Raw genomic sequence first — 22,590 nt, forward strand, 5'->3', positions numbered from 1 at the left:
TGTCCCTTCACAGGGATCTCCAATCAAATCCAAATCTCTTCCCTTAGTAGAAATCTAGAGAGGGGAGGTAACTTAGTGCCACAGAGTTAGTAACAGAACAGAATTTGAAACTTAGGTTTTCTAAATCCTAGTTCCTTGATCCTTCCTGAATGGCCTTAAGAGTAGTAGAGGAAGAAATTCATCTCTTCCTATTCTTTTCCTGCCCTTCCTGAAACTTATAAGTCACACACAACATGTAGGTTTATTCCTCATTCTTGATCCAACATGTGTCCTCTCACCCCTTATCTCTACCCTCATTCCACAGGCCTTTCTTCCCCTCCACCCACTGTAGGTATCAAATGCCCCTTTAACCTACAGGACTGAATTCTGCGGATTCATATTTTTCTTGAGTGACGTCATCAGATTTAGTTGAGATGGAGGGCAATCTTTGGTAAAAACTTTGGTCTTTTGTTGGAAAATGCCCAGTGAATCTGGTATCAATTGGGTAGTGGGATTGCGTAGGGCTTATACCTCCTTTTTCTATTTCACTTGAAAGTGCGGATTTGAGGTATATTTCGCTATCCTCAAATGTGCAGGGCTGTGGTCTGTCTTGAGCTTCTTTGTCATCTCTGAACTGGGGTAATAATCCGTACTCAGACCCATAGGAATACTGGTAGTCTTTAGGGTAAGCCTCTTTGTCTATAAGGTGTTCAGCCTGGTCAGGTCTACTGTAGTCATCCTTGCCAACCTTAAGCTGATCAGCTTGGTCAAAAGTCTGCTGTTCAGCTCCTTCAGTGGCTTGGTGGTCAATATTGTAGAGGGTCTTTACATAATCGACTTGATCAACTTTCTCAGAAGTTTTCTCAGCTAGGCTGTCCTCCTGTTTAGAAGTTCTTGGATCAAATGGTATGGACAATCTATCGCCAGTCTGCTCATAAGTTCTTTCCTCAGTCTGGCTGGACATTCTGTGGTCAGTCTGTATGGAAGCTCTTCCTTCAGCCCGGTCGGCCTGCTCAGAAGCTCTTTTCTCCTCCTGTCTAGACGAGCTTCTTTCAGTCTGTTCAGAAGTTCCTTCCTCAATCAAGCCAGGCGCCTGGCCATCAGTCTCCCCAGCTGCTACATTTTCAACTTGGTCGTATGCCTTGTCATCAGTCTGTTCAGATGATTGTAGGTCAGCCTGATCATATGAGCTATTCTCCAGGTGTTCAGAATCTTTTTGGTTACTTTGGTCAGACATGAAGGGTTCAGGCGCTCCAGATACTCTTTGGCCATTTTGGTCAGCTATTCTGTAATGAGTTTGTTCATATGCCTTCTCTTGATCCTGGTTCTCTTGGTTGTCTTCTTCCTGGTTATCAGTGTGGCCAGCAGTTGGGGGTGTGGCTGGGCTTTCTTCTTCCAGGGATTCTCCTGGATCCTCTTCTTCAGGAGCGTCCATTCTCTGAGGTCTCCCTGACTGGTCTCAGTTGCCAGGCGCCGTGGGCGGGGCCGCTCGGTTGTCCTGGAGACCTTCGTGGAGTCAGGCTTCCTTGGGCTTTGTTCCCGCCTGGGCTCCTGCCTGGGTGGGCTGGTGAACGCCTGGCTGCAGGGCTCTCTGCAGGACTGCAGGGCTGCTGACTGCAGTGGGAAGTCCAGCAGCGCCTTCTACTGAGGAGCGAGACTGCCACTCCCAGGCAACCAGGGCTCCCCAACCATCTCCAGCACTCAGGCCTTGGGGCCCATGTGGATGCCTCCAGCGTACCCGCGGAGGGCCGCAGTGGTGTGAGAACTAGACCTTCACAGGTGCCACTCCTCTAATTCACACCCCCACACCGCATGGGGGCCACATACCTGAACAGAGGTTACCATTACTATCCAATCAAAGTCCTGCTTCTCCTAATTCTGAATTCTGTCTTACTAGAGTTGTGTTGCACGGAGTGTTAGTGTTGGGCACCGTGCTAGTAAATCTAAAAATGCTAGAATCTAAATGTTATTCTTTAGATTCTTATCGATATTGGAGTGATGTGGCCACATGTTCTTCTTTAAAAATGTTTTTTTTAGCCTTGCCCTGTGGTGCATGCCTATAATCCCAGCTACTTGGAAGGTGGAGGATCACAAGTTCGAGGCCAGCCTCAGCAATTTAGCCCTAAGCAACTAAGTGAGACCTGACTCAAAATGAAAAATAAAATGGGCTGGGGATGTAGCTCAGTGGTAAAGTGCCCTGGGTTTGATCCCCAGTACCCAAACAAAACAACCCCACCCCCCCAAACAACAACAACAAAAAACAAGAATTTATTTTTCAGTACTATCTTTACAAAACAGTGCCAGTGCTATTTTCAGTGGTACCAGGACGAGTTTAGATCTAACTCTCATGTTACCAAAATATTTGGATTTTTTTCTTTACAGTAAAAGAATGTAGAAGGGAGAGTTTTTGTCCTTCCACTCCTTCTCTGTCTCATGGGACAGGTTAGCAGCTATTTCCCATCCCCTTTGTAACAAGCATCCCCTTTGGAAACTCAGGCCCTGAGGTGTTTTCTTGCTGAATTGGATGGATAATTTATGCCTGGACCACCAGACAAAGGCGAGGAGATCCAGTGAGAATGGATTCTAGAATCACACATTCAGTGATCTTAGAGCAGAAAGAAGGTTTAGGAGGAGGCCAAACCAGAGTTCCTGAAAGGAGGGAGTAAAGAAAGTAGAGGAAGATACTAGCAGGAATATTTAACAAGTAGAGAGTTTGCACTCATAGTGGTGGCCACAGTGGGGTCCGATTTTGAGATTTGGCTCCTTCAAAATCAGCAGGCCCTCTATAATCAGGAGCAGGATAGTAAAGAGGTGGTGATTGATGAGACATTTTGCTTTGATTTTCTAAAGCCTAGAATCACTGAGGCAGGCCATAGATGATTAGGCATTCTATCAATAGGAGTTTAATTGCATCTAGCAACTAGAGATGAGGTTTAAAATCTAATCACAAATAGTTGTGATCAATCTATATGTGGTAACCTTGGTACCATACTTAGGAACAGAAAGGGATCACTGGGTACACTGAAATAAAATCATTTATGTAACCATGCCTAGAATATAACAGGTGCTCAAGAAGTGTTTATTGAATATACATTTATGAATTATCTGCCATTTTTATTTATTTAAGATTGTGTGGAGCGAATGAACACTGTGTTTAGAGTAAGATATAAGCTATGGTTTGCAGTTTCAAAGACATTGGTATTGGCATGGGTATAGCAGCAGATCTGTTTTTTTCATTTTATAATTTAAGTATAATCATTGTAGAAAAGCAAGAAAAATAAGCATAAAGGAAAAAAATGTTTCCAGCATCCAAGTAATTTTTATTAATATTTTGATGTATATCCTTCTGGAATTAGCCTGATGCAAATCCATATGCCTGTATCTTAAATATGTATATATTTTACAAAATTATTCTTCATTTATTTGAAATCTTTCTTTTTTTTAACATAGGTATTTATTAATTTCACTCTGAGCATTGCTTTTGCTGCATCCCATGTTTCTGGTGTGATGTGTTTTCATTTTCATTCATCTCAAAGTATTTTCTCATTTCCCTTTTGATTTCTTTGACAAATTGTTTAACATTTTGTTGTTTAATTTCCAAATATTTGTGAATTTTCCAGTTTTCTTTTTGTTACTGATTTCTCCTTTGTCCTACTAGGTTCACAGAAGATAAGTTGCATGATTTCAATTGTTTAAAATTTATTGTTTTGTGACCTACTGAATGGTCTATCCTAGAAAATGTTCTAAGATAGGAATGTGTATGTACACCACATTTTCTTTATCCATTCATCTATTTAAGGGCACCTAGGTTTGTTCCCTAGCTTTGCTATTGTGAATTGTGCATCTATAAAGAAGAATGACTTTATGGCATTTGCCCGTAAATGGGTGGAACTGGAGACTATCATGCTAAGTGGAATAAATCAGTCCACAAAAGTCAAAGGTCACATGTTTTCTCTGATATGTGGAAGCTGATCCAAAATAAAGTGGGGAGGGGATAAAAAATAAAACATCAGTGGAGTAGATGAAGGGGGAATAAAGAGAAGGGAGGATGAGGGACAGGATATGGAAAGACAGTGGAATGAATCTGACCTAACTTTCCTACATAGATAATATAATATACCACAATGAATCTCACCATCATGTATTTCCACAAGACATTAATTTAAAAAACATGTAAGTAAATAGCAGTAAGATCAGTACAGCAGAGGGAAGGGAACGGGGGAGGGAGAAGGAGAGGAAAAGGAGAAGTACTGAGAACTGAATTAGAATGAATTATGTTCTGTGCTTTTATAATCATGTCAAAAATGAATCCTAATGTTAGGTCTAACTAAAAATAACCAATTATTTTAAAAAGGCATTTAACTGTCCTTGTAAAAAAAAGTGTGCATTTGCTATTGTTGGGTGGAATATTCTTTATGTGTTTTTTTGGTCTAGTTGGTCTTTTTCAGCAAGTCTTATATTTGCTTATTGGTCTTTTTTTCTAGATTTTCTATCCATTATTGAAAGTGAGTGAATTTCCAACTGTTTTTGTAGAATTGTTTCTCTTTCTCCCTTAAAGTCTGTCAGTGTTTGTTTCATATATTTTGGAGCTCTGCTGTTTGGTGCAATATGTTTATAATTACAATATCTTCTCGTGTAGTTGAACCTTTTTATCAATATATAATGTACTTCTTTGTCTCTTGTAACAGTTTTTGGCTTAACTTCTATATTTTATCTATTAGTATAACAACTCCAGCTCTCTTTTGGTCACTGTTGGCATAGGATATCTTTTTCCATCCTGTCACTTTCAACCTATTTGTATCTTTGGAACTAACAAGATTCTCTTGTAGACTGCATATAGCTGGATCATGTTTTTGTTTTTTCTTTTCTTTTCCTTTTTAAAAAATTCATTCTGTCAATCTGTCCCTTTTCTTTGGAGAATTTAATTACTGATGAGGAAGGACTTTCTTCTGCCAGTCTACCATTTGTTTCTATAGTTATATTGTTTGTTTTCCTATAGTTATATCTTTAATTTCTCTACCACTACCTTCTTTGTGTTTAATAAATTTTTGTAGTGTACCATGTTGATTCTTTTCTTACTCCTTTTATGAATATAATTTTTATTATTTTCTTTGTGGTTACCAGGGAATTACAATTAACCTCTTAAACTTGAAGCCACTTATTTTTAATAGTGGATTCAATAGTATACAAAACTGTTTCTATATAGCTCTATTTCTCCTCTTTTAAGTTGTCACAAATCACATCCTTATACATTGTGTGTCCATTAATATAGATTTGTAATTATTGTTTTGTGCATTTATAATTTAAATCATATAAAAAAGAGAAAAGATGAAAACCAAATATATGATAACACTGGCTTTTGGATTTACCTACACAGGACTCTATATCAATGTTATTTTCTTCATATAGCTTCGAGTTGCGATCTAATTGTTTATACTTGAAGGCCTTTCTTTAAAATTTCTTGTATGACAGGCCTACTATAGATTACATTTCTCAGATTTGTTTACCTAGGAAAGTCTTAATTTCTTTTATTTTTTAAATGATAGTTTTGCTGAATGTATTTTTAGCAAAACAGTTTTGTTGACAGTATTTTCTTTTAGTATTTTAAATATTTCATCCTGCTGCCTTCTTGTCTCCATGAGTTCTGCTAAGAAGTTGTCTGTTGATCCTGAAGGTTCTTGTGTGGGAGCCACTTCTCCTTTGCTGCTTTCAAGATTCTCTTTCAGATAGTCTGACTTTTACAGTAGAATGGATAGGACATAACTTTCCTATGTTCATACATGAATGCACGACTAGTGAAACTCCACATCATGTACAACCACAAGAATGGGATCCTCCTAATTAGAATAAGTTATACTCCATGAATGTGTAATATGTCAAAATACACTCTATACTGTCATGTATATCTAAAAAGAATAAATAAAAAAATAAAGACTACTATAGATAACTATGTTACAATTAGAAGATTTTTTAAAAATTTACATTGTATATCCAATTTTTCTCTTTTATTATTGTCTTTTTGCCTTTGTGGAAAACCATTTGACTGGATATAGTTGAGTCTATTTTTGGACACTGGATTTAATTATTTTATATTATATTCCTGTTTTATACAAATATAACTCTCTTAAGTATTATTAAAAAAAAAGAAAATCTGACTTTTGAACATTTGATAGTGATGTGCCATGGTGCATCGTTTTGTGCATTCTTCTTGGCATTATTGTTGAGATTCTTGGATATGTAGATTTGTTTCTTTTATCAAAATTGAGAAGTTTTTAGTCATCATTTCTTCAAATATTCTGTTTATGCCCGTCCCCCATTTCTGGAGCTCCCATTGTGTGTATGTGGTATACTTGATCATGTCCTGTAGGTCTCTGAGACTGTTTTCATTTTTCTTCATTCTTTTTTTTTCTGCTCCTTGGGCATAATATTTTTAAGTGACCTGTCTTTATTTTGTTGATCCTTTCTTTTGCCTCCTCACTTCAGCTGTTAATATCCTCTAGAGGACTTTTCATTTCAGTTATTGTAGTTTTCAGCTCTGGTAATTTTATTTGGTTCCATTTTATAATTTCTATCTCTTTGTTGCTATTGTTCATTTGTTAAGACATAATTTTCATGATTTCCATGAGCCCTTCATCCATAGTTACAATAAACTCTTTGAACTATTTAAGACAATTGATTTAACGTTTTTGTCTAGTATGTTCAATTTGTGTATTTCCTTAATGACAGTTTCTGTCATTTTCTCTTGAGAATGAGCCACATTTACTTGTTTCTTTATTTGAATGTTTCATAATAAAAACCAAAGTTGAAAACTGAACATCTTGTATATTATAATGTAATAGCATAATATAATAGCTCTGGAAATCATGTTATTCCTCTCCTTGTTTTTTTTTTTTTTTTAAGTAGGTATGGGTTTTGTTTGTTCAATGGTCTTTCTAAACTTTTTGTAAAGCCTATAGTTTTCATCATTTTTGGTCTCTGAAAACTTCCTTCCTTTTATATATATATATATATATATATATATATATATATATTTAGTTGTAGACACAGTATCTTTATTTATTTTTATGTGGTGCTGAGGATAGAACTAATGCAACGCATGTGTGAAGCAGGCATGAGGCATGCACTCTATCACTGAGCTACAGCCCAAGCCCTGAAACCTTCCTTCCTTTAATTTGTAGTCAGCTAGTGTTTTGACAGATTTTCTTGAATGCCGAGAATTAAATATAAAAAACAAAAGAATCTTTTCCAGTCATTGTAGATTGGCTTTGTGTTGGGGAAGTCCTTTAGTGCTTTGGCTATACCTATAACTCTGCTTTAGCTTTTTCTTTCTGTTTACAATGAGCCTAAAACCAACCAGAGGTAGAAAATTAGGGTTTCTCAGATCTTTTCTGAGCATGCATCCTTCTCTGGGCCACATGCAGGAATCTTGTAATTTTCTAATTATTCAAATGATCTCTCTCCCAGCTTTTCCTGCCAAGTTGTCAACATGTCTGTTGTTTACTTTGATCTTAATCTTTTGACCCAGATGTCAGCAGATTGCCTTTCAATATTTTTGGGGAATACCCTTTTTATAGCCACTTCTGACATGATGGAGATTTGGGCCTACTTTTTCTTCTGCTAGGAGCAGGGTCTCTAGTCTAATTTCTAGGTCCTTGATCCACTTTGAGTTGGGTTTTGTGTATGGTGAGAGATAGGGGTTTAATTTCATTTTGCTGCATATGGATTTTCAGTTTTCCCAACACCATTTGTTGAAGAGACTATCTTTTCTCCAATATATGTTTTTTGGTGCCATTGTCTAATACAAGATAACTTTATTTATGTAGATTTGTCTCTGTGTCTTCTGTACCATTGGCCTACAGGTTTATTTTGGTGCCAATACCATGCCACTTTTGTTACTATAGCTCTGGACTATAGTTTAAGGTCTGGTGTTGTGATGCCTCCTGCTTCACTCTTGTTACTAAAGATTGCTTTGGCTAGTCTGGGTCTCTTATTTTTCCAAATGAATTAGAGCACTAATCTCCAGGGTATATAAAGAATTCAAGAAACTTAACACCAAATCAACAGCAACAACAAAAATCTCCCCAAATAACTCAATCCATAAATGTGCTAAGGAACTGAACAGACACTTCTCAGAAGAAAATATACAATCAATCAACAAATATATGAAAAAATGTTCAACATCTCTAGTAATTAAAGAAATCAAAACTATTTTAAGATTTCATCTCACTCCAGTCAAAATGGCAGTTATCAAGAATAAACCCAAAAATTGTTGGAGAAAATGTGGGGGAAAAGGTACACTTATACAATGCTTGTGGGACTGCAAATTGGTGCAACCACTCTGGAAAGCAGTATGGAGATTCCTTAGAAAACTTGGAATGGAACCATCATTTTCATTATTGGTATACAATAAACTTATTGATTTGTCTACGTTGATTTTTTAACCTGCTACTCTTCTTAATTTATTTAAAAACTCTTGGAGCTTTTTGTATCTTCTAAGTATAGGGTCATATATATCATCTGAAAGAGTGATAATTTGACTTCTTCCTTATTTTTATTCTTTTTATTTCCTTTTCTTGCTTAATTGTGGTCTGGCTAGAATTTTTAGTACTATATTCAGTAGGAGTGGTGAGCATTGACATTCTTCTTTTGTTCCAGATTTTAAAGGAAGTGATTTCAGTTTAAGGCCAATCACTATGATGTTGGCTTTGGATTTATCCTATATAGTCTTAATGATGTTGAGGTAAGTTCCTTCTAAGTCTAGTTTCTTCAGTGTTTCTATCATGAACAGATTCTAAATTTTGTTGAAGGCTTTTTCACATCTTTTGAGATGACTATATGATTTTTGTTCTTAATTATGTGGTGAATTGTATTTATTGTGGTGAATCTATTGATTTGCATTTGTTTAACTATCTTTGTGTCACTGTAATGCAACCAACTTGGTCATGATGCAAAATGTTCTTAATGTGTTTTTGAATATGACTTGCTAATATCTTATTAAGGCTTTCTGCATCTATGTTCATCAGGGATATTGGTCTATAGTTTTCTTTCTTTAACATGTCCCTGTCTTGTTTTTGGTATAAGGGTGATATTGGCTTCATAGAATGAAATTGGAAGTGTATCATCCCTTTCTATTTCATGGAATAATTTGAGAAGCATTGGCATTTGTTCTTTTTAAAGGTCTGATAGACTTCAGTTGAGAATTCACCTAGTCCTGGGCTTTCCTTTATTAGAAGGCTTTTTATTACTGCTTCTATCTCATAGTTAGTTATTGTTCTCTTGGTTTTATATTTCCTCTTAGTTCAATTTTGGCAAGTCTTATGAGTCTAGAAATGTATCCATTTTTTCTTGATTTTCTTCCACTTTACTGGAATATAAATTCTCAAAATAGTTCCTAATGATCCTATGGATTTAAATGATATCTCTGGTGATTTCTCCTTTTACATCTCTAATTTTATTAATTTGGGCCTTTTTATTTTTGTGAGTTTAGGGAAGGGTTTGTCAATCTTATTTATTTTTTCAAAGAAGCAGTTCTTTGTTTTGTTGATACTTTTTATTGTCTTTTAAATCTCTATTTCATTGATTTTTGCCTCTTCATAATTATTTCTTTCCTTCTACTGGTTTTGTGATTGGTTTGTTCTTCTTTTTCAAGGGCCTTGACATGCATTACTAGGTTGTTTATTTGGGATCTTTCTGATTTTATTATGTAGTACACAAAATTATAAACTTTCCTCTTAGAACTAAGTTCAGAGTGTCCCGTAGATTCTGGTGTGTTGTATAACTAGTTTTTTTTTTTTTTTTTTATTCTGAGATTTTAAAAATTTTTCTTCTAATTTCTTTTGTTATCCATTCATCATCCCAAAACATATTGTTTAGTCTTTGTTATACAGTTTCAGTAGATTTTTTGTTTTTGTGTTGATTTCTGATTTCATTCCCTTATAGTCAGATAAAATGCATGGAATTATGTTGATGTTTTGTATTTGCTAACAGTTGCTTTGGGACCTAAATTATGGTCTGTTTTAGAAAAAGTTTCATGAACAGCTGAAGAGAGTGAATTAGACTGTTGTTCGATAAAATATTCTATAGTTTAGTCTATAAAATATTCTATTGTTTAGTCTATTTGATTTATAATATTTTTTAGATTTGAAGAATCTTTACTGAGTTTATATCTGGATGATCTATCTATTGGTGAGAGAGATGTGTTGAAATCACTCAGTATTATTGTACTGGTGTCTATCTTCTCTGAGACTTTAAATTGAAAAGTGTCCCTTTTGTGTAATTAGGTGTACTGATGTTTGGGAAATAAATATTTACTATTGTTATATCTTCTTGTTGGATTGTTTGTTCTCTTTATCAGTATGAAGTGACTTTCTTTGGCTCTTTTGATTAATTCTGGCTTGACGTCTGCTTTGTTGGATATGACAGTAGTCACTGCTGCTTTTTTTCAGGCTCCATTTGCATGGTATAGCAATTTCCATCCTTTTACTTTTAGTCTATGACTGTCTTTGCCTGTAAAGTGAGTCTCTTGCAAACAACATATAGTTGGATATTATTTTTTAATTCATTATTTTATCTTTTTATTAGACACATAATTGGATTGCTATAACAGAATATCACAGACTCAGTAAATTATCATGAGAAGGAATTTATTTCTCACAGTTCTGGAGGCCAGGAAGTCCAATATCAAGATGCTGGCATTTGATGAGAGCCTTTTTGCTGTGTCATCCAATGGCAGAGGGTTAGGGGGTGAGAGAAGATGAGAGAGCATTAGAGAAAGGGAACAAGGGAACTGAATTCATTCTCATGAGGAATATGCTGGTGCAGTAATCAACACATTCCCATGATAATAGCATCAATGCATTTATGAGGGAGGTTCTCATCACCTAATAACTCTGTCTTCCCATGTTTCAACACTATTGCATTGGTGATTAAGTTTCCAACACATGGATTTTGGGGGCCACATTCCAACCACAGCATAACTCATTTATTACTGTCCAGTTAGTCTGTTTCCATATCTTAAATATTGTGAATAAGGCTGCCTTGAACATGGGAGCACAACAGTTTTGGTGTATTTGTCTTTCTAGGAATTTGTCCATTTCTTCTATAGTACCTAATTTATTTATTTTTTAAGAGACAGTGTCTTACTATGTTGCCCAAGTTGGTCTTGAACTCCTAAGTTCAAGTGATTCTCTGTCCTCAGACTCCTGAGTAGTGGTGCTATAGATGCATGCCATCATACTCAGCCTACATTATTTAATTCATGCCCTTCTACATAGTATTCTCTTATTATGCTTTTATTTTTGAAAGACTGATAATAATAACCTTTCTTTCATTCCCAATTTGAGTCTTGTTGATTTTTATGTGGTTAACATAGTTTAAAAATTGTAATTTTGTGATCTTTCAAAAACTCAATTCAAAATTATTTTTTATCTCATTTTTCTATTCTCTGGTGCATTAACTTCTATCTAGTTTTTGTTATTATTATTTATTATTTCATTCTTTCTTCTTAATGCTAGCATGGTTTGGTCTCCTTTTATAGTTTCTTAATGTGAAAATTTAGGTTATTGATTGAAAACCTTTGTTCTTTTAAAATATCTACAGCTATAAAATTTTTCTCTAAGCATTGCTTTTCTGCATTTCATAAGTTTTGGTATGTTGTGGTTGCATTAAATTCATATCAAGGTAATTTCTAATTTCTTCTTTGACCCATTGGTTTGTTTAGGAATGTATTGTTTAATTTTCACATATTTGTGAATTTCCCAATTTTTCTTTTGCCAATTTCTAACTCAATTTCACTATAATGAGAAAACATGCCTTGTATGCTTTTAAAAAAATTGTGATGTATCTTGTTAAAATAAACATTCCCCAAATATAAACATCTTAGCAAGCAAGCATTCAATATTTAAAATTATTGAGATATTTGACATTCTTATCTTTATATTAAAATTTCATAATCTTTTGTGTTTAATTTATCTTCACAGCACATCTCACTCCATACAAGCCATATTTCCCATGTTCAAAGCCATATCAAGTTAGTGCCTGCTTTATGGGAAACAATTCTTTAAAATTTATTGATGCTTGTTTTATGGCTTAGCATGTGGTTTATCTTAGAGAATGTTCATATGTACTTACAATTCTACATGTTTTATGACTCTATATCTTGTAACTAAGGAGTTTTCCTAAAAGCAACTATTTATTATTATTTTTAAGACACAGGGTCTTGCTACGTTGCCCAGGCTGTCCTTAAATTCCCGGGTTGGGCTCACATGGTGTGGTGGTACACGTCTGTAATCCCAATGGCTTGGGAGGCTGAGGTAGGAGAATCAACAAGTTCAAAAGCCAGCCTCAGCAAAACTGAGGTGCATAGCCACTCAGTGAGACCCTGTCTCCAACTAAATAAAATACAAAATAGGGCTTGGGATGTGGCTAAGTGGTTAAGTGCCTCTGAGTTCAATCCCNCTAGATTCAACCCTCATCTACAACCCCCCCCAAAAAAAAAAAGAAAGAAAAAGAAAAAACCTCCTGGGCACAAGTGATCCTCCTGCCTCAGCCTCCCAAGCAGCTTGGACTACAAGCATATGCCACTGCAACCAGCTTTAATTTTTAAAATACAGAACTCATATATTATGTTATTACAACATAGACTCTTCCTCCACTCACACTTCCTCATCTTTTTCAGATAAGAAGAGATGTCTCTGGTGGAACTTTTGCTCTGGTGGGACTGTTTTTCTAGAACTGGTAAGTGATTTTAATTGATAAGGTTTTATTTACTATTAGCAGTTATCTCTGATTCCCTAGCTGGTGTTTTTGGTGATGCTTCGCCTCTCATATTCTTCAAATATTAAACATCTTTCATTTCTTAGTCCTGCAAAACACCATTTTCCGTTTCAAAAGATATTCCACATAAAGAAATCTGTAGTGTTGCTATACCAATAGGCAATTATTTGAAACAGAAATCAAGAAAAAAGCAATCCTTTTTATAATGGCTACAAAAAATACATAGGAAAAAATGTAACCAAAGAGGAAAAAGATCTCTACAATGAAAATAATAAAACATTGATGAAAGAAATTGAAGATAAAATAGGAAATAAAAAGACAATATATGTTTATGGATTGGAAAAAATTAATATCTTTAAAATGCCTATACTGGGCTGGGAGGTAGCTCAGTGATAGAATGCTTGCCTAGAATGCATGAGGCCCTGGGTTCAAGTCCAAATACAAAAAAAAATGCCTATAATACACAAAGCAATCTATAGATTCAATGCAATCCCTATCAAAATACCAATGTCATTCTTCAGAGAATTAGAAAAAACAATCTTCAAATTTGTATGCACGCGCGCGCACACACACACGCAAACCCAAATAACCAAAGCAATTTTAATAAAAGAACTCAGCAGGGGACATATCTGACTTCAAATATACTACAAAGCTGTAGTAATCGAAATAGCATGGTATTAGTATAAAAAAGACACACGGATCAGTGGAACAGAATAGAAAGCCCAGAAGTAAACCAGTACATGGCCAAGTGATTTTTAACAAAGATGCTAAGAACAGACAGTGGAGAAAGGACAGTCTTCAATAAGTGGTGCTGGGAAAATTAGATATAGATATGCAAGAAAATGAAATCAGCTGGGGCTGTGTCTCAGTGGTAGCACACTTGTCTGGCATGTATGAGGCACTGGGTTTGATTCTCAGCACTGCAGGTGAATAAATAAAAATAAATAAAGGTCTGTCAACAACTAAAAAAAAAATTAAAAAAAAAGAAAATGAAATCAGACAGACCCCTATTTCATACCAGTTACAAAAGTCAGCTCAAAATTAATTGAAGATCTAAATGTAAGATGTGAAGCTGTGAAACTACTAGAAGAAAATGGTGGAAATGCTTGGGAACATTTGAATGGACAAGGCTGTTTTGACAAGGCCCCATAGGCACCTGAAGCAAAAGTGAAAATAGACAAATGTGATTCCATCAGGCTAAAACCTTTCTGCATAGCAAAGAAAAAAAATCTAGAGACACATAGAGAATGGGAGAAAATATTTTAAAACTATATAGATGACAATGGGTAAATCAGATCAATGGGTAAATATCCAGAATATAAGAACTCAAAACAACTCACTAGTCCAAAAAACAAATAACCAAATTAATAAATGAGCGATAGATCTAAATAGACATTTCTCAAAAGAAAACATACAAATGAGCAATGGGTATATGAAAAAATGTTCAGCATCACTAATCATTAGGGAAATCCAAATCAAAACCACAATAGGGTATCATCTCAGTTAAGTAAGAATGGCAATTATCAAAAAGACAGAAGGTAACAAGTACAGGTAAGAATGTGGAGAAAAGGGAGCCCTTTGCACACTGTTGGTGAGAATGTAAGTTAGTGTAGCCATTATGGAAAATTGTATGGATGTTTCTCCAAATTTTAAGTAGTCACTGCCATGTGACTCAGCAGTTCCACTGCCATATCAAAAGGAAATGAAATCAGTATGTTGAAGAGACATTTGTGCTCTCACGTTTAATGCAGCATTATTCACAATAACAAGGAAATGGGAAAAAACCCCCAAGAATCCACCAACTGATGAATGGATAAATGTGGTTTAAAAAAATAGAAAATATGGTACATATGCACAATGGAATACTATTCATCCATAAAAAGATTGAAATCCTGTCGTTTGCAATGACATGGATGGAATTGGAGATCATTATGTTAAGTGAAATCTGCCAGACACAGAAAGACAAATAACCATGGTCTCATTCCTATGTAAAGCTTATGAAAGTTGCTTTTGTAGAAGTTGAAGGTAGAATAGTGGTTACTAGAAGCTTGGAAAAGTGGGGGACAGCAATGGGAGGGATGGGGAGAATTTGATCAATGAGTACTAAGTTATAGTTAGGAAATGTGAAATTCTGGTGTGTTGGGGTGACTATCAATAGCAATAATTTATATTTCAAAAAGCTGGAAGAAAAGATTTTGAGTGTTTTCACTATAAAGAAAAGATAACCATTTGAGGAGATATGTTTAACCTGATTTCACCCTGCTTACATATTATACAATGACTGTGTGTATTGAAATATCACATGGTATCCCATAAATACGTACTCCACAATTTTTATATATGAGTTAAAAATTTAAAAAATACTATTCATAAAAATATATAGACTTAGAAGGAAAACAGGAAAGAGAAGAGAAGACAGCTGTCCATCTGCATTGGGAGTAGGTTATAATGCTCCCATACAGGACTGATTTAATGATCAGTCAAAAGATGCTCCTATGTCTAGAAGAGCATCTCCAGAGCTTTATACCCAGTGATGTATGGAGGGAAAAAAAGGGCTTAGAAAACAAAGGTGTTGTTTTAACTAGTTATCTCTGTTCTTGGGAGTTAGTTCTAACATTTAAATTGGTTAAAAAGCTAATTTAAATTTAAAAATTAGTTATTGAGCCATATGTGGTGGCACACACCTGTAATCCCAGCATCTGGGGAGACTGAGTTAGGAGGATCACAAGTTCACTTCTAGCTTCCACAATTTAGGGAGGCCCTAAGCAACTTAGCAAGATCCTTCCTTGAGAGAGGTGGGAAAAAAAAAAAACAAACCTGAGGATGTGACTCAGTGGTTAAGTACCATTAGTACAAAAAAAAAAAAAAAAAAGGCACTTGCTCTTGCTCTGTGTCAGGCAATGTGGGATACAAAAATAAAAAAAATACTTTATAGTTTGTAACCTTATTATTATGGTTTGGATAGGAGGTACCCCTGAAAAGCTCATGTATTAGGTAATGCAAAAATGTTCAGAGGTGAAATGTACTGGCTGCCATAAGCTGAGTAGCTTTCCTCCTCCATTCTTTTGCCATGATATTCTGCTTTATCTCAGGCCCAGAGCCATGGAGTCAGTCAACCATGAACTGAACCTCTGAAGCCATGATCCCCAAATAAACTTTTCCTCCTCTGTGTTGTTCTGGTCAGGTATTTCAGTCACAGCCATTAAAATGACCAACATACTCAAAGAATTTCATATTTTAGAAGACTTTGATAAAAAATAAGTATTTATAATACATTGGGTTAAAAGCTATGATGGGAGAAGTACAAACAGCTATCTCCATATACATATGTATGTACACACACACACATAAACACACACACCTACACACTCAACCCAAATTTGAAGAGTGGAAAGAAGTGACATAAAAGTAATATGGCTAGGGAGTTTGTTATAGGTCCTCTGGAGTGCTGAAGTCTGCCTGCAGCTCCTTTATCTACTGGCTCTATTGTCTTGGCAAAATTTTTTTAATATATTTTTTTAGTTGTGTATGGACTCAATGCCTTTATTTGTTTTTATGTGGTGCTAGGATCGAACCCAATGCTTCACACTTGTGAGACAAGTACTCTACAACTGAGCCACAGCTCCAGCCCCTTGGCAATTTTTTTAACTGTTCTAAGTTTTAGTTTCCTCATATTTAAAATGTGGACGATAATAGTGTTCACCTTATTGATTTGCTGTGAAAATAAATAAGTTACTACATATAAATTGCTTAGCACAGTGCTTTAGTAAATAATAAAAATGGTAGCTCATTATTATTATGCTGAGAGCTGAAGGGTTATTAATAGTTAAGAAGTGCATGGGGGTGGTCAGTGTCAGAGGAATATTTCAGGCAGAAAGAAGCACGTATCTAATGCTTGCAAGCAGACCAGATCATGGGGTGTTTGAATAACTAACAGAAATTCAATATGCTGTTATATTGAGTAAGGGACTGGATGATAATAGATGATGCAGAAGAGGTGTACAGGGGTCATATCACAGAGGCATTTGGCCTTTATCCCAACAGTATGCAGAGTCATCAAATGATTTCTTGCAGGGTACTGACCTGATTAGACTTGCATTTTAGATCTTTCTGGTTGTAATTGGGAAAATGGATAGAAGGAGGAAAAAAATTGGAAGTAGGGAGGCTAAGACCTTATTATAGAAACTTCCATTTTGAAAATGGCCAAGTTAAAAAAAATGGCACTATCCTCCTATTCCAGAAATCAGTCCAAGGTCAGAAGAAAGGAAACAGCTTGCATTTGCAAGCTCCATCTTTGAGCGATGGTAGATTAAATCTATAACCTTGAGCAAAAATACATGAGAAAGCTTTACTGAGAGCAGTTATGGCTAAAGACAAAAAGGGGAAACTGTGGAGAAATGCTGCATATATATCTATATATCTATGTATATATCTCTCTATATATATCCTCTCTCTATATTTTTTTTCAGGCAAAACTGGCAAAGAAAACTTTCCCTGAGGGAAAACCCCCAGCAATTCCTTATTTGGAATAATGGTACTGTGGTAGTGGGAACATCTCTATTCCTACTTATTATGAGTGAAAAGCAGGATTGATGGGGATGAATGAAGAACCCCACTAATAAGCCATATCTACATTATATATTTTATCTTCTTGGTGGGACAGGCTGGAGGACAGAGATTCTACATTGAGTGCAGCCCTATAGCAATTGATCCTTGTTGACTGGAGAGAAGTAAAAGGAGAGAAAGCTTATATACATAACACTGTGTCATAAGAAACAGCACCACGGATCAGGGGAATTTCTGCTAAGTCAGAACAGGCTCTTGATTCTGTCCTCTTACAATCCTCCTATCAATAGTGAGTGATCATAGGAATAATTCATTGCATTCAAACATGAGCAGTAATAAAAAAGGATCATCATAGGATCTATATAAATGAAATTTAAAAAGGAGAAAAGGAACAGTAAAGAAATAGGGGCAGAAACTCTCATCAGAAAAACAGCTACTATAAATCACAAGAATTTTGACAAACCATGTTGCCATGCATTAAAAGGTAAAACAGCAAAACTTGCTCAGGCACCGCCCTCCCCATAAAGATGAACTCAAAACAAGGGCTCAGAGAAGATATTCTGAGACCGCAGAAGGAATTGAAAAATGAGTTCAGGGAAGAAATGGGACAGAAATAGGAAACTATTATAGAAATAAAGGTGTCCTTGAAGCAGCCCAAATATAAGTAGATATAACTGAAAACATACTGGAGACAAGCAAGTCGAAATTAAGAAAAAAAAAATGAATATATATCTAGCGTTTTTTTCCTAGATTGAGTGGAAGGGATGCAATACTTTATTATATAATTCATGATTTTTTTCTAGAAATACAAATAGCTCTGGATTTGTATATGAAAAAGGCATACCATATCTCAGAAAAACTTGGCATAGATTATCAACACTGACATCATATTATTAACAAAATTACTATACCTATACCTCAAAGGTTAAGACTCCATGCTACTAGGCAGAAAGATAAAATTGCATGTAAGGAAAAAGTTCAGACGGGTTCATTTTTATTCAGAGCAGTAAACAATACTAGAAAATCATAGAATAATACTTAAAATTCTCAAGAAAAGAAAGTGTAGCTTCAGGAAATATGTTCCCAACCAAATCATCTTTCCTAATATAAAGAAACCAGTTAGCTTTGAATATTAAAAAACCCAGAGAATATAATTTCCATGAGTCTTTACAGTAGAAAATGTCAGCAAATAGATAAATGGAGAGACATTATGGCAAAAGGAGTGGTAATGAGGCACTCATAGTATGATTGAATGTGAAATTAGGAGTGGGAAGGGAGCTGAGGGGAGGAGGAGGAAGGGTCAAGGTTAGAAAGAAGGGTGGTTGGACATGATGTATGCATGTGTGAAAATATCACAATGAATCCCATTAATTTATACACTTACTATGTGTTTATAATCATAATAATTGTTAAAAAGATGGAGTTTACTTGGAATTAATGGTTATAATGGAATCTAGTTTATAAACTCTGAAAATGGATATGATAAAATAAACAAAAGATAGTAAAGAGGAGGAAAAAATGGGATGTGGTGAGTGTAAGTACCCTTTATGATTGGAAGCTAAAATTTATTTAAAGCTGATAAAAGAAATAAACATAGATAACAGAAGATAAATATATTTAAAATTAAAGACAAGAAAAAATATTTTAATTGACTAAAATTTGTTTGGAATGAAGAGGAAGGTGGAAACGAAAAGGAAATATAATAATTTATTAAATCATCAATAGTATGGAGTCAGTCAATACCATCTAGTGCAATGGGGGATTACCCACAAGGCTACAGATATATTTACAAATGTGAGAAATATGGTATGTGTAAAGATGTTTATTGCAGCATCATTCCTTTTTTTCTTTTTTTTTTAATTTTTATTTTTTATTAGTTGCTCAGACAATACAATGATCTTGACATATCATATATTTGATTCAAATGGGGTATGAATTCTCATTTTTCCACGTGTACAGATTGCAGGATCACATTGGTTATACAGCCACGTATATACATACAGTAATACTAGTGTCTGTTGTATTCTGCTGCCCCCCAAATTGGGAATAGTATGTGTCCATCAATTGGAACTGGTGAGCTAGATTTTAGCGCAATATTTAAGAATAAGTATGTGCCAGAATAAGGTGCAGAAGAGTGTGAATAGGGCAGGGAAACAAAACCAACATTTACACATATATTTTTGCATTTGTAAACTATTTCCTGAAGGACACAGAACTTGGTTAGTTTGATTTTCTCTCATGAAGGGAACTATGGCACTGGATGTCAGGGGTGGGAAGGAAATTTTTTTCTTTTTCATGTGGTACTGGGAATTGAACTCAAGAGTGTAGCCCATGCTAGGTAAGTCTCCACTTCTGAGCTATATCCCCAGCCCTTTTTATTTGAGACACAGTCTTGCTAAGTTGCTGAGGCTGACTTTGAATTTGTGATCTTCTGACCTCAGCCTCTCAAGGAGCTTATATAACAGGTGTGTGCTACCATACCCGGTAAAAATATTTTATTGTATGGTTTTTGGTAATTTAAAAATTTTGTACCATGGATATAAGCATTACTTTAAGTTATTTTTTTCTTTAAAAAAGGCTATTTAAGCTGTTATGTAAGGAATGATGGAAATCAGTATGGAGGAGAGACATCTGCACTCCCATATTTATTGTAACTGTACTGACAATACTAAAGATATGGAATAGACTCTAGTGTTTACCAGTGGATGAATGGAGAAAGAAAATGTGATATAGTCATAAAAAGATGAAATGACATCATTTGTAACAACATAGATAAACCTGATGGATATTATTTTAAGTGAAAGAAGCCAAATACTTATATGTAGAATCTTAAAAAGTTGGTCTTATAGAAGTTCAGAGTAGAATAGTGGTTACCAGCAGCTGGACTGGGTGGGGTGAAGTCAGGTAAGAAGTTGGTCAATAGGTACAAAATTACAGTTGAGGAGGAATAAGTTCTGGTTTTCCCTTGCACAGTAGGGTGAATGTAGTAAACAATAAAGTGTATTTGAAAATAGCTAGAAGAGAGGATTTTGAATGTTTTACCACAAAGATATGGTCCATATTTGTGATAATGGATATGCTAATTACCTTGATTCGATCACTATACAGTGTAAACATGTATAGAAAAACCACGTTGTACCCCATTCATTTGAACAATTATTATCAATTTAAAACAAAATAAAAATAAATAAATGGACTATAGGAACTTATTGATCAACAATTGTACCACAAAACACAGAGGTATTATGTGACTTTTAGATTTTTGTTACAAATTTAAATAAGTTGGAGTGTGAAATTACATCGTTTTGATCTCTCTCTCTTCTTTGTTTAAATGATAATGATATTTCTAAGCAGTGGATACTAGAATAACTGTCATCTAACCACCTGTGCCAAAGAGGCAATGCACAGGGATCAGTGCCAAACTGTCTCCATCTCTGTACTTTCTGCTTCTTTGGCTTCAACGTCTTTCTAGTTGCTTAGATTCAACACCTCAGAGACCTTGTATTCTCCTTTATTTGTATTCTCCTTGTATTCTCCTCTTACTCAACACCCTGCATTAATCCACTGACCGGTGACTTGGGCTGTCCTTCTGAAGCACTTTGTATAACTGTGTCTTTTTCTCTATTGCCATTATTATACCTATAGTTCAGATTCTTGAGTCTGGACCATATGGTTGATCTTCCTACAGATCTTCTTGACTTTAGCACTCTCTTTTTCAATTTATCTTCTTCTTCTTTTTTTGATGGTGCTAGAGATTGAACCCAGGGCCTTGTGCATGCAAGGCAAGCACTCTACCAACTGAGCTGTATCCCAGCCCTTTTCAATTTTTCTTCTGAATTACAACCAAATGTTCCTTTCTAAAATCATTGAGACCTCCTGTAAAATTTCAACAACTCTTCAGTGCAGATAGACCAAAGTCCAGGTTTCATGGTGGCATTCAGGGCCTTCCTTGATTTCTAAGTGGCCTTTGTTTCTGATTTCTTTTCTGAATGCATCTGCCACTGCAGCTATTCCTGACTAGTCATCTTTTCCAACATATGATCTGTACTTTTCCACTCCTGTATATTTTTTCACTCTCTCTGAAATAACTTTTCTCTTATTTATTGTTATTGAAGATTTACCCACCCTTAAAGAGCCCATTCATTTACCACCTACTTTAGGAAGCTTTCCTAGTACACATATTCCCCTTACTACCATGTCAGAATTTGTACCACCAGCAGAGTAGGAATATTCCGACGGATTGCTTTCTATTTTATTTAGTGGCATTCGTGTCCATGAACCTTTCCTTATCAAATTTGGCATACACATAGCACTCAGAAAAATTTTGGATCGAACTGAGGACTTTTTTTTAAAATTTATTTTTTAACCACTTTGTAGAATTTCAGTGATCTAAAATTGTATTGAAATCTGAGGTTAGAAAACAGAGGGATTAATTGAAAACATCTAAACAATAATGAACTGAGAGACCCTTGAGGCTTATACTTCTAAATGGTATTTTTCACCTTGAATTTCCCCCTCCCCAGTTTTTGCATCATATTTATTTTGCAATTTGTTACAGTTGGTGTCAATTTTAAAGTGAAACATTGTCCCTGATTTTCCAAAAGGACTAGATTATAAATGCAAGAAAATTTGTTAACATGAGACGTTAATACAAATTTTGGAATTTTTTTTTGAAAATGTATAAGATAGGGTACTTAGAAAAATACTTGAGTAGAAAGTTGTTTTGTTATTTCAGCCTATTGCGGCTATCAACTTTGTGTGATTTACATTTTTCTTCCACTAGAGAGCAGCAAAGATTCACCAATTGATTGAGGTAATAGTTAGGCTTTGGATTTTTAAAAAAATATATTTTCCAATGCAAGATTGGACAATATACTTTTGCCATTAGTTTAAAAAACATAGTTTGATGGCTTTTTGGTGAAGTATAAATTAAGGCTTAGAATAGCTTTTATGTTTAGTAAAGGAAATTGTGTTATATTGCAGAACAGCTCTTACCTTAGCATTTTACTCCATATCTTGTTTCATTTATTCCCACAACATGATTAAGCTCTATGCTGTGCTAGACACTGTGCTATTATTAAGAATACAAAGCTGAATAATACATATTTCCTGTTTTAGAGAATCTTGTTTACTGAAAAATAATTTTTAAATATTTTTATACTAAATAATTAGGGCATACAGATATGTATAAGACATAATAATATATACACATGGGATGCTGACAGTGTTCCAGGTATTGTTATAAATGCTTTACTTTTATTAATATACTTA

At 35.0% G+C, this 22,590-nt stretch overlaps 1 protein-coding gene across 1 annotated transcript in view; it reads right to left on the reverse strand.

Moving 5' to 3' along the window:
• Nucleotides 1–1,414, reverse strand: part of Tex55 (testis expressed 55) — a 34,970-nt gene extending 33,556 nt beyond the window's left edge. The window contains exon 1 of the mRNA XM_048803843.1: nt 356–1,414. Coding sequence (XP_048659800.1) covers nt 356–1,414 — 1,059 coding nt within the window. The remainder of the gene's footprint in view (nt 1–355) is intronic.
• Between the last annotated feature and the right edge of the window lie 21,176 nt (nt 1,415–22,590).

Source organism: Marmota marmota, unplaced genomic scaffold (genome assembly GCF_001458135.2).
Source record: "Marmota marmota marmota unplaced genomic scaffold, marMar, whole genome shotgun sequence".
Taxonomy (NCBI): domain Eukaryota; kingdom Metazoa; phylum Chordata; class Mammalia; order Rodentia; family Sciuridae; genus Marmota; species Marmota marmota.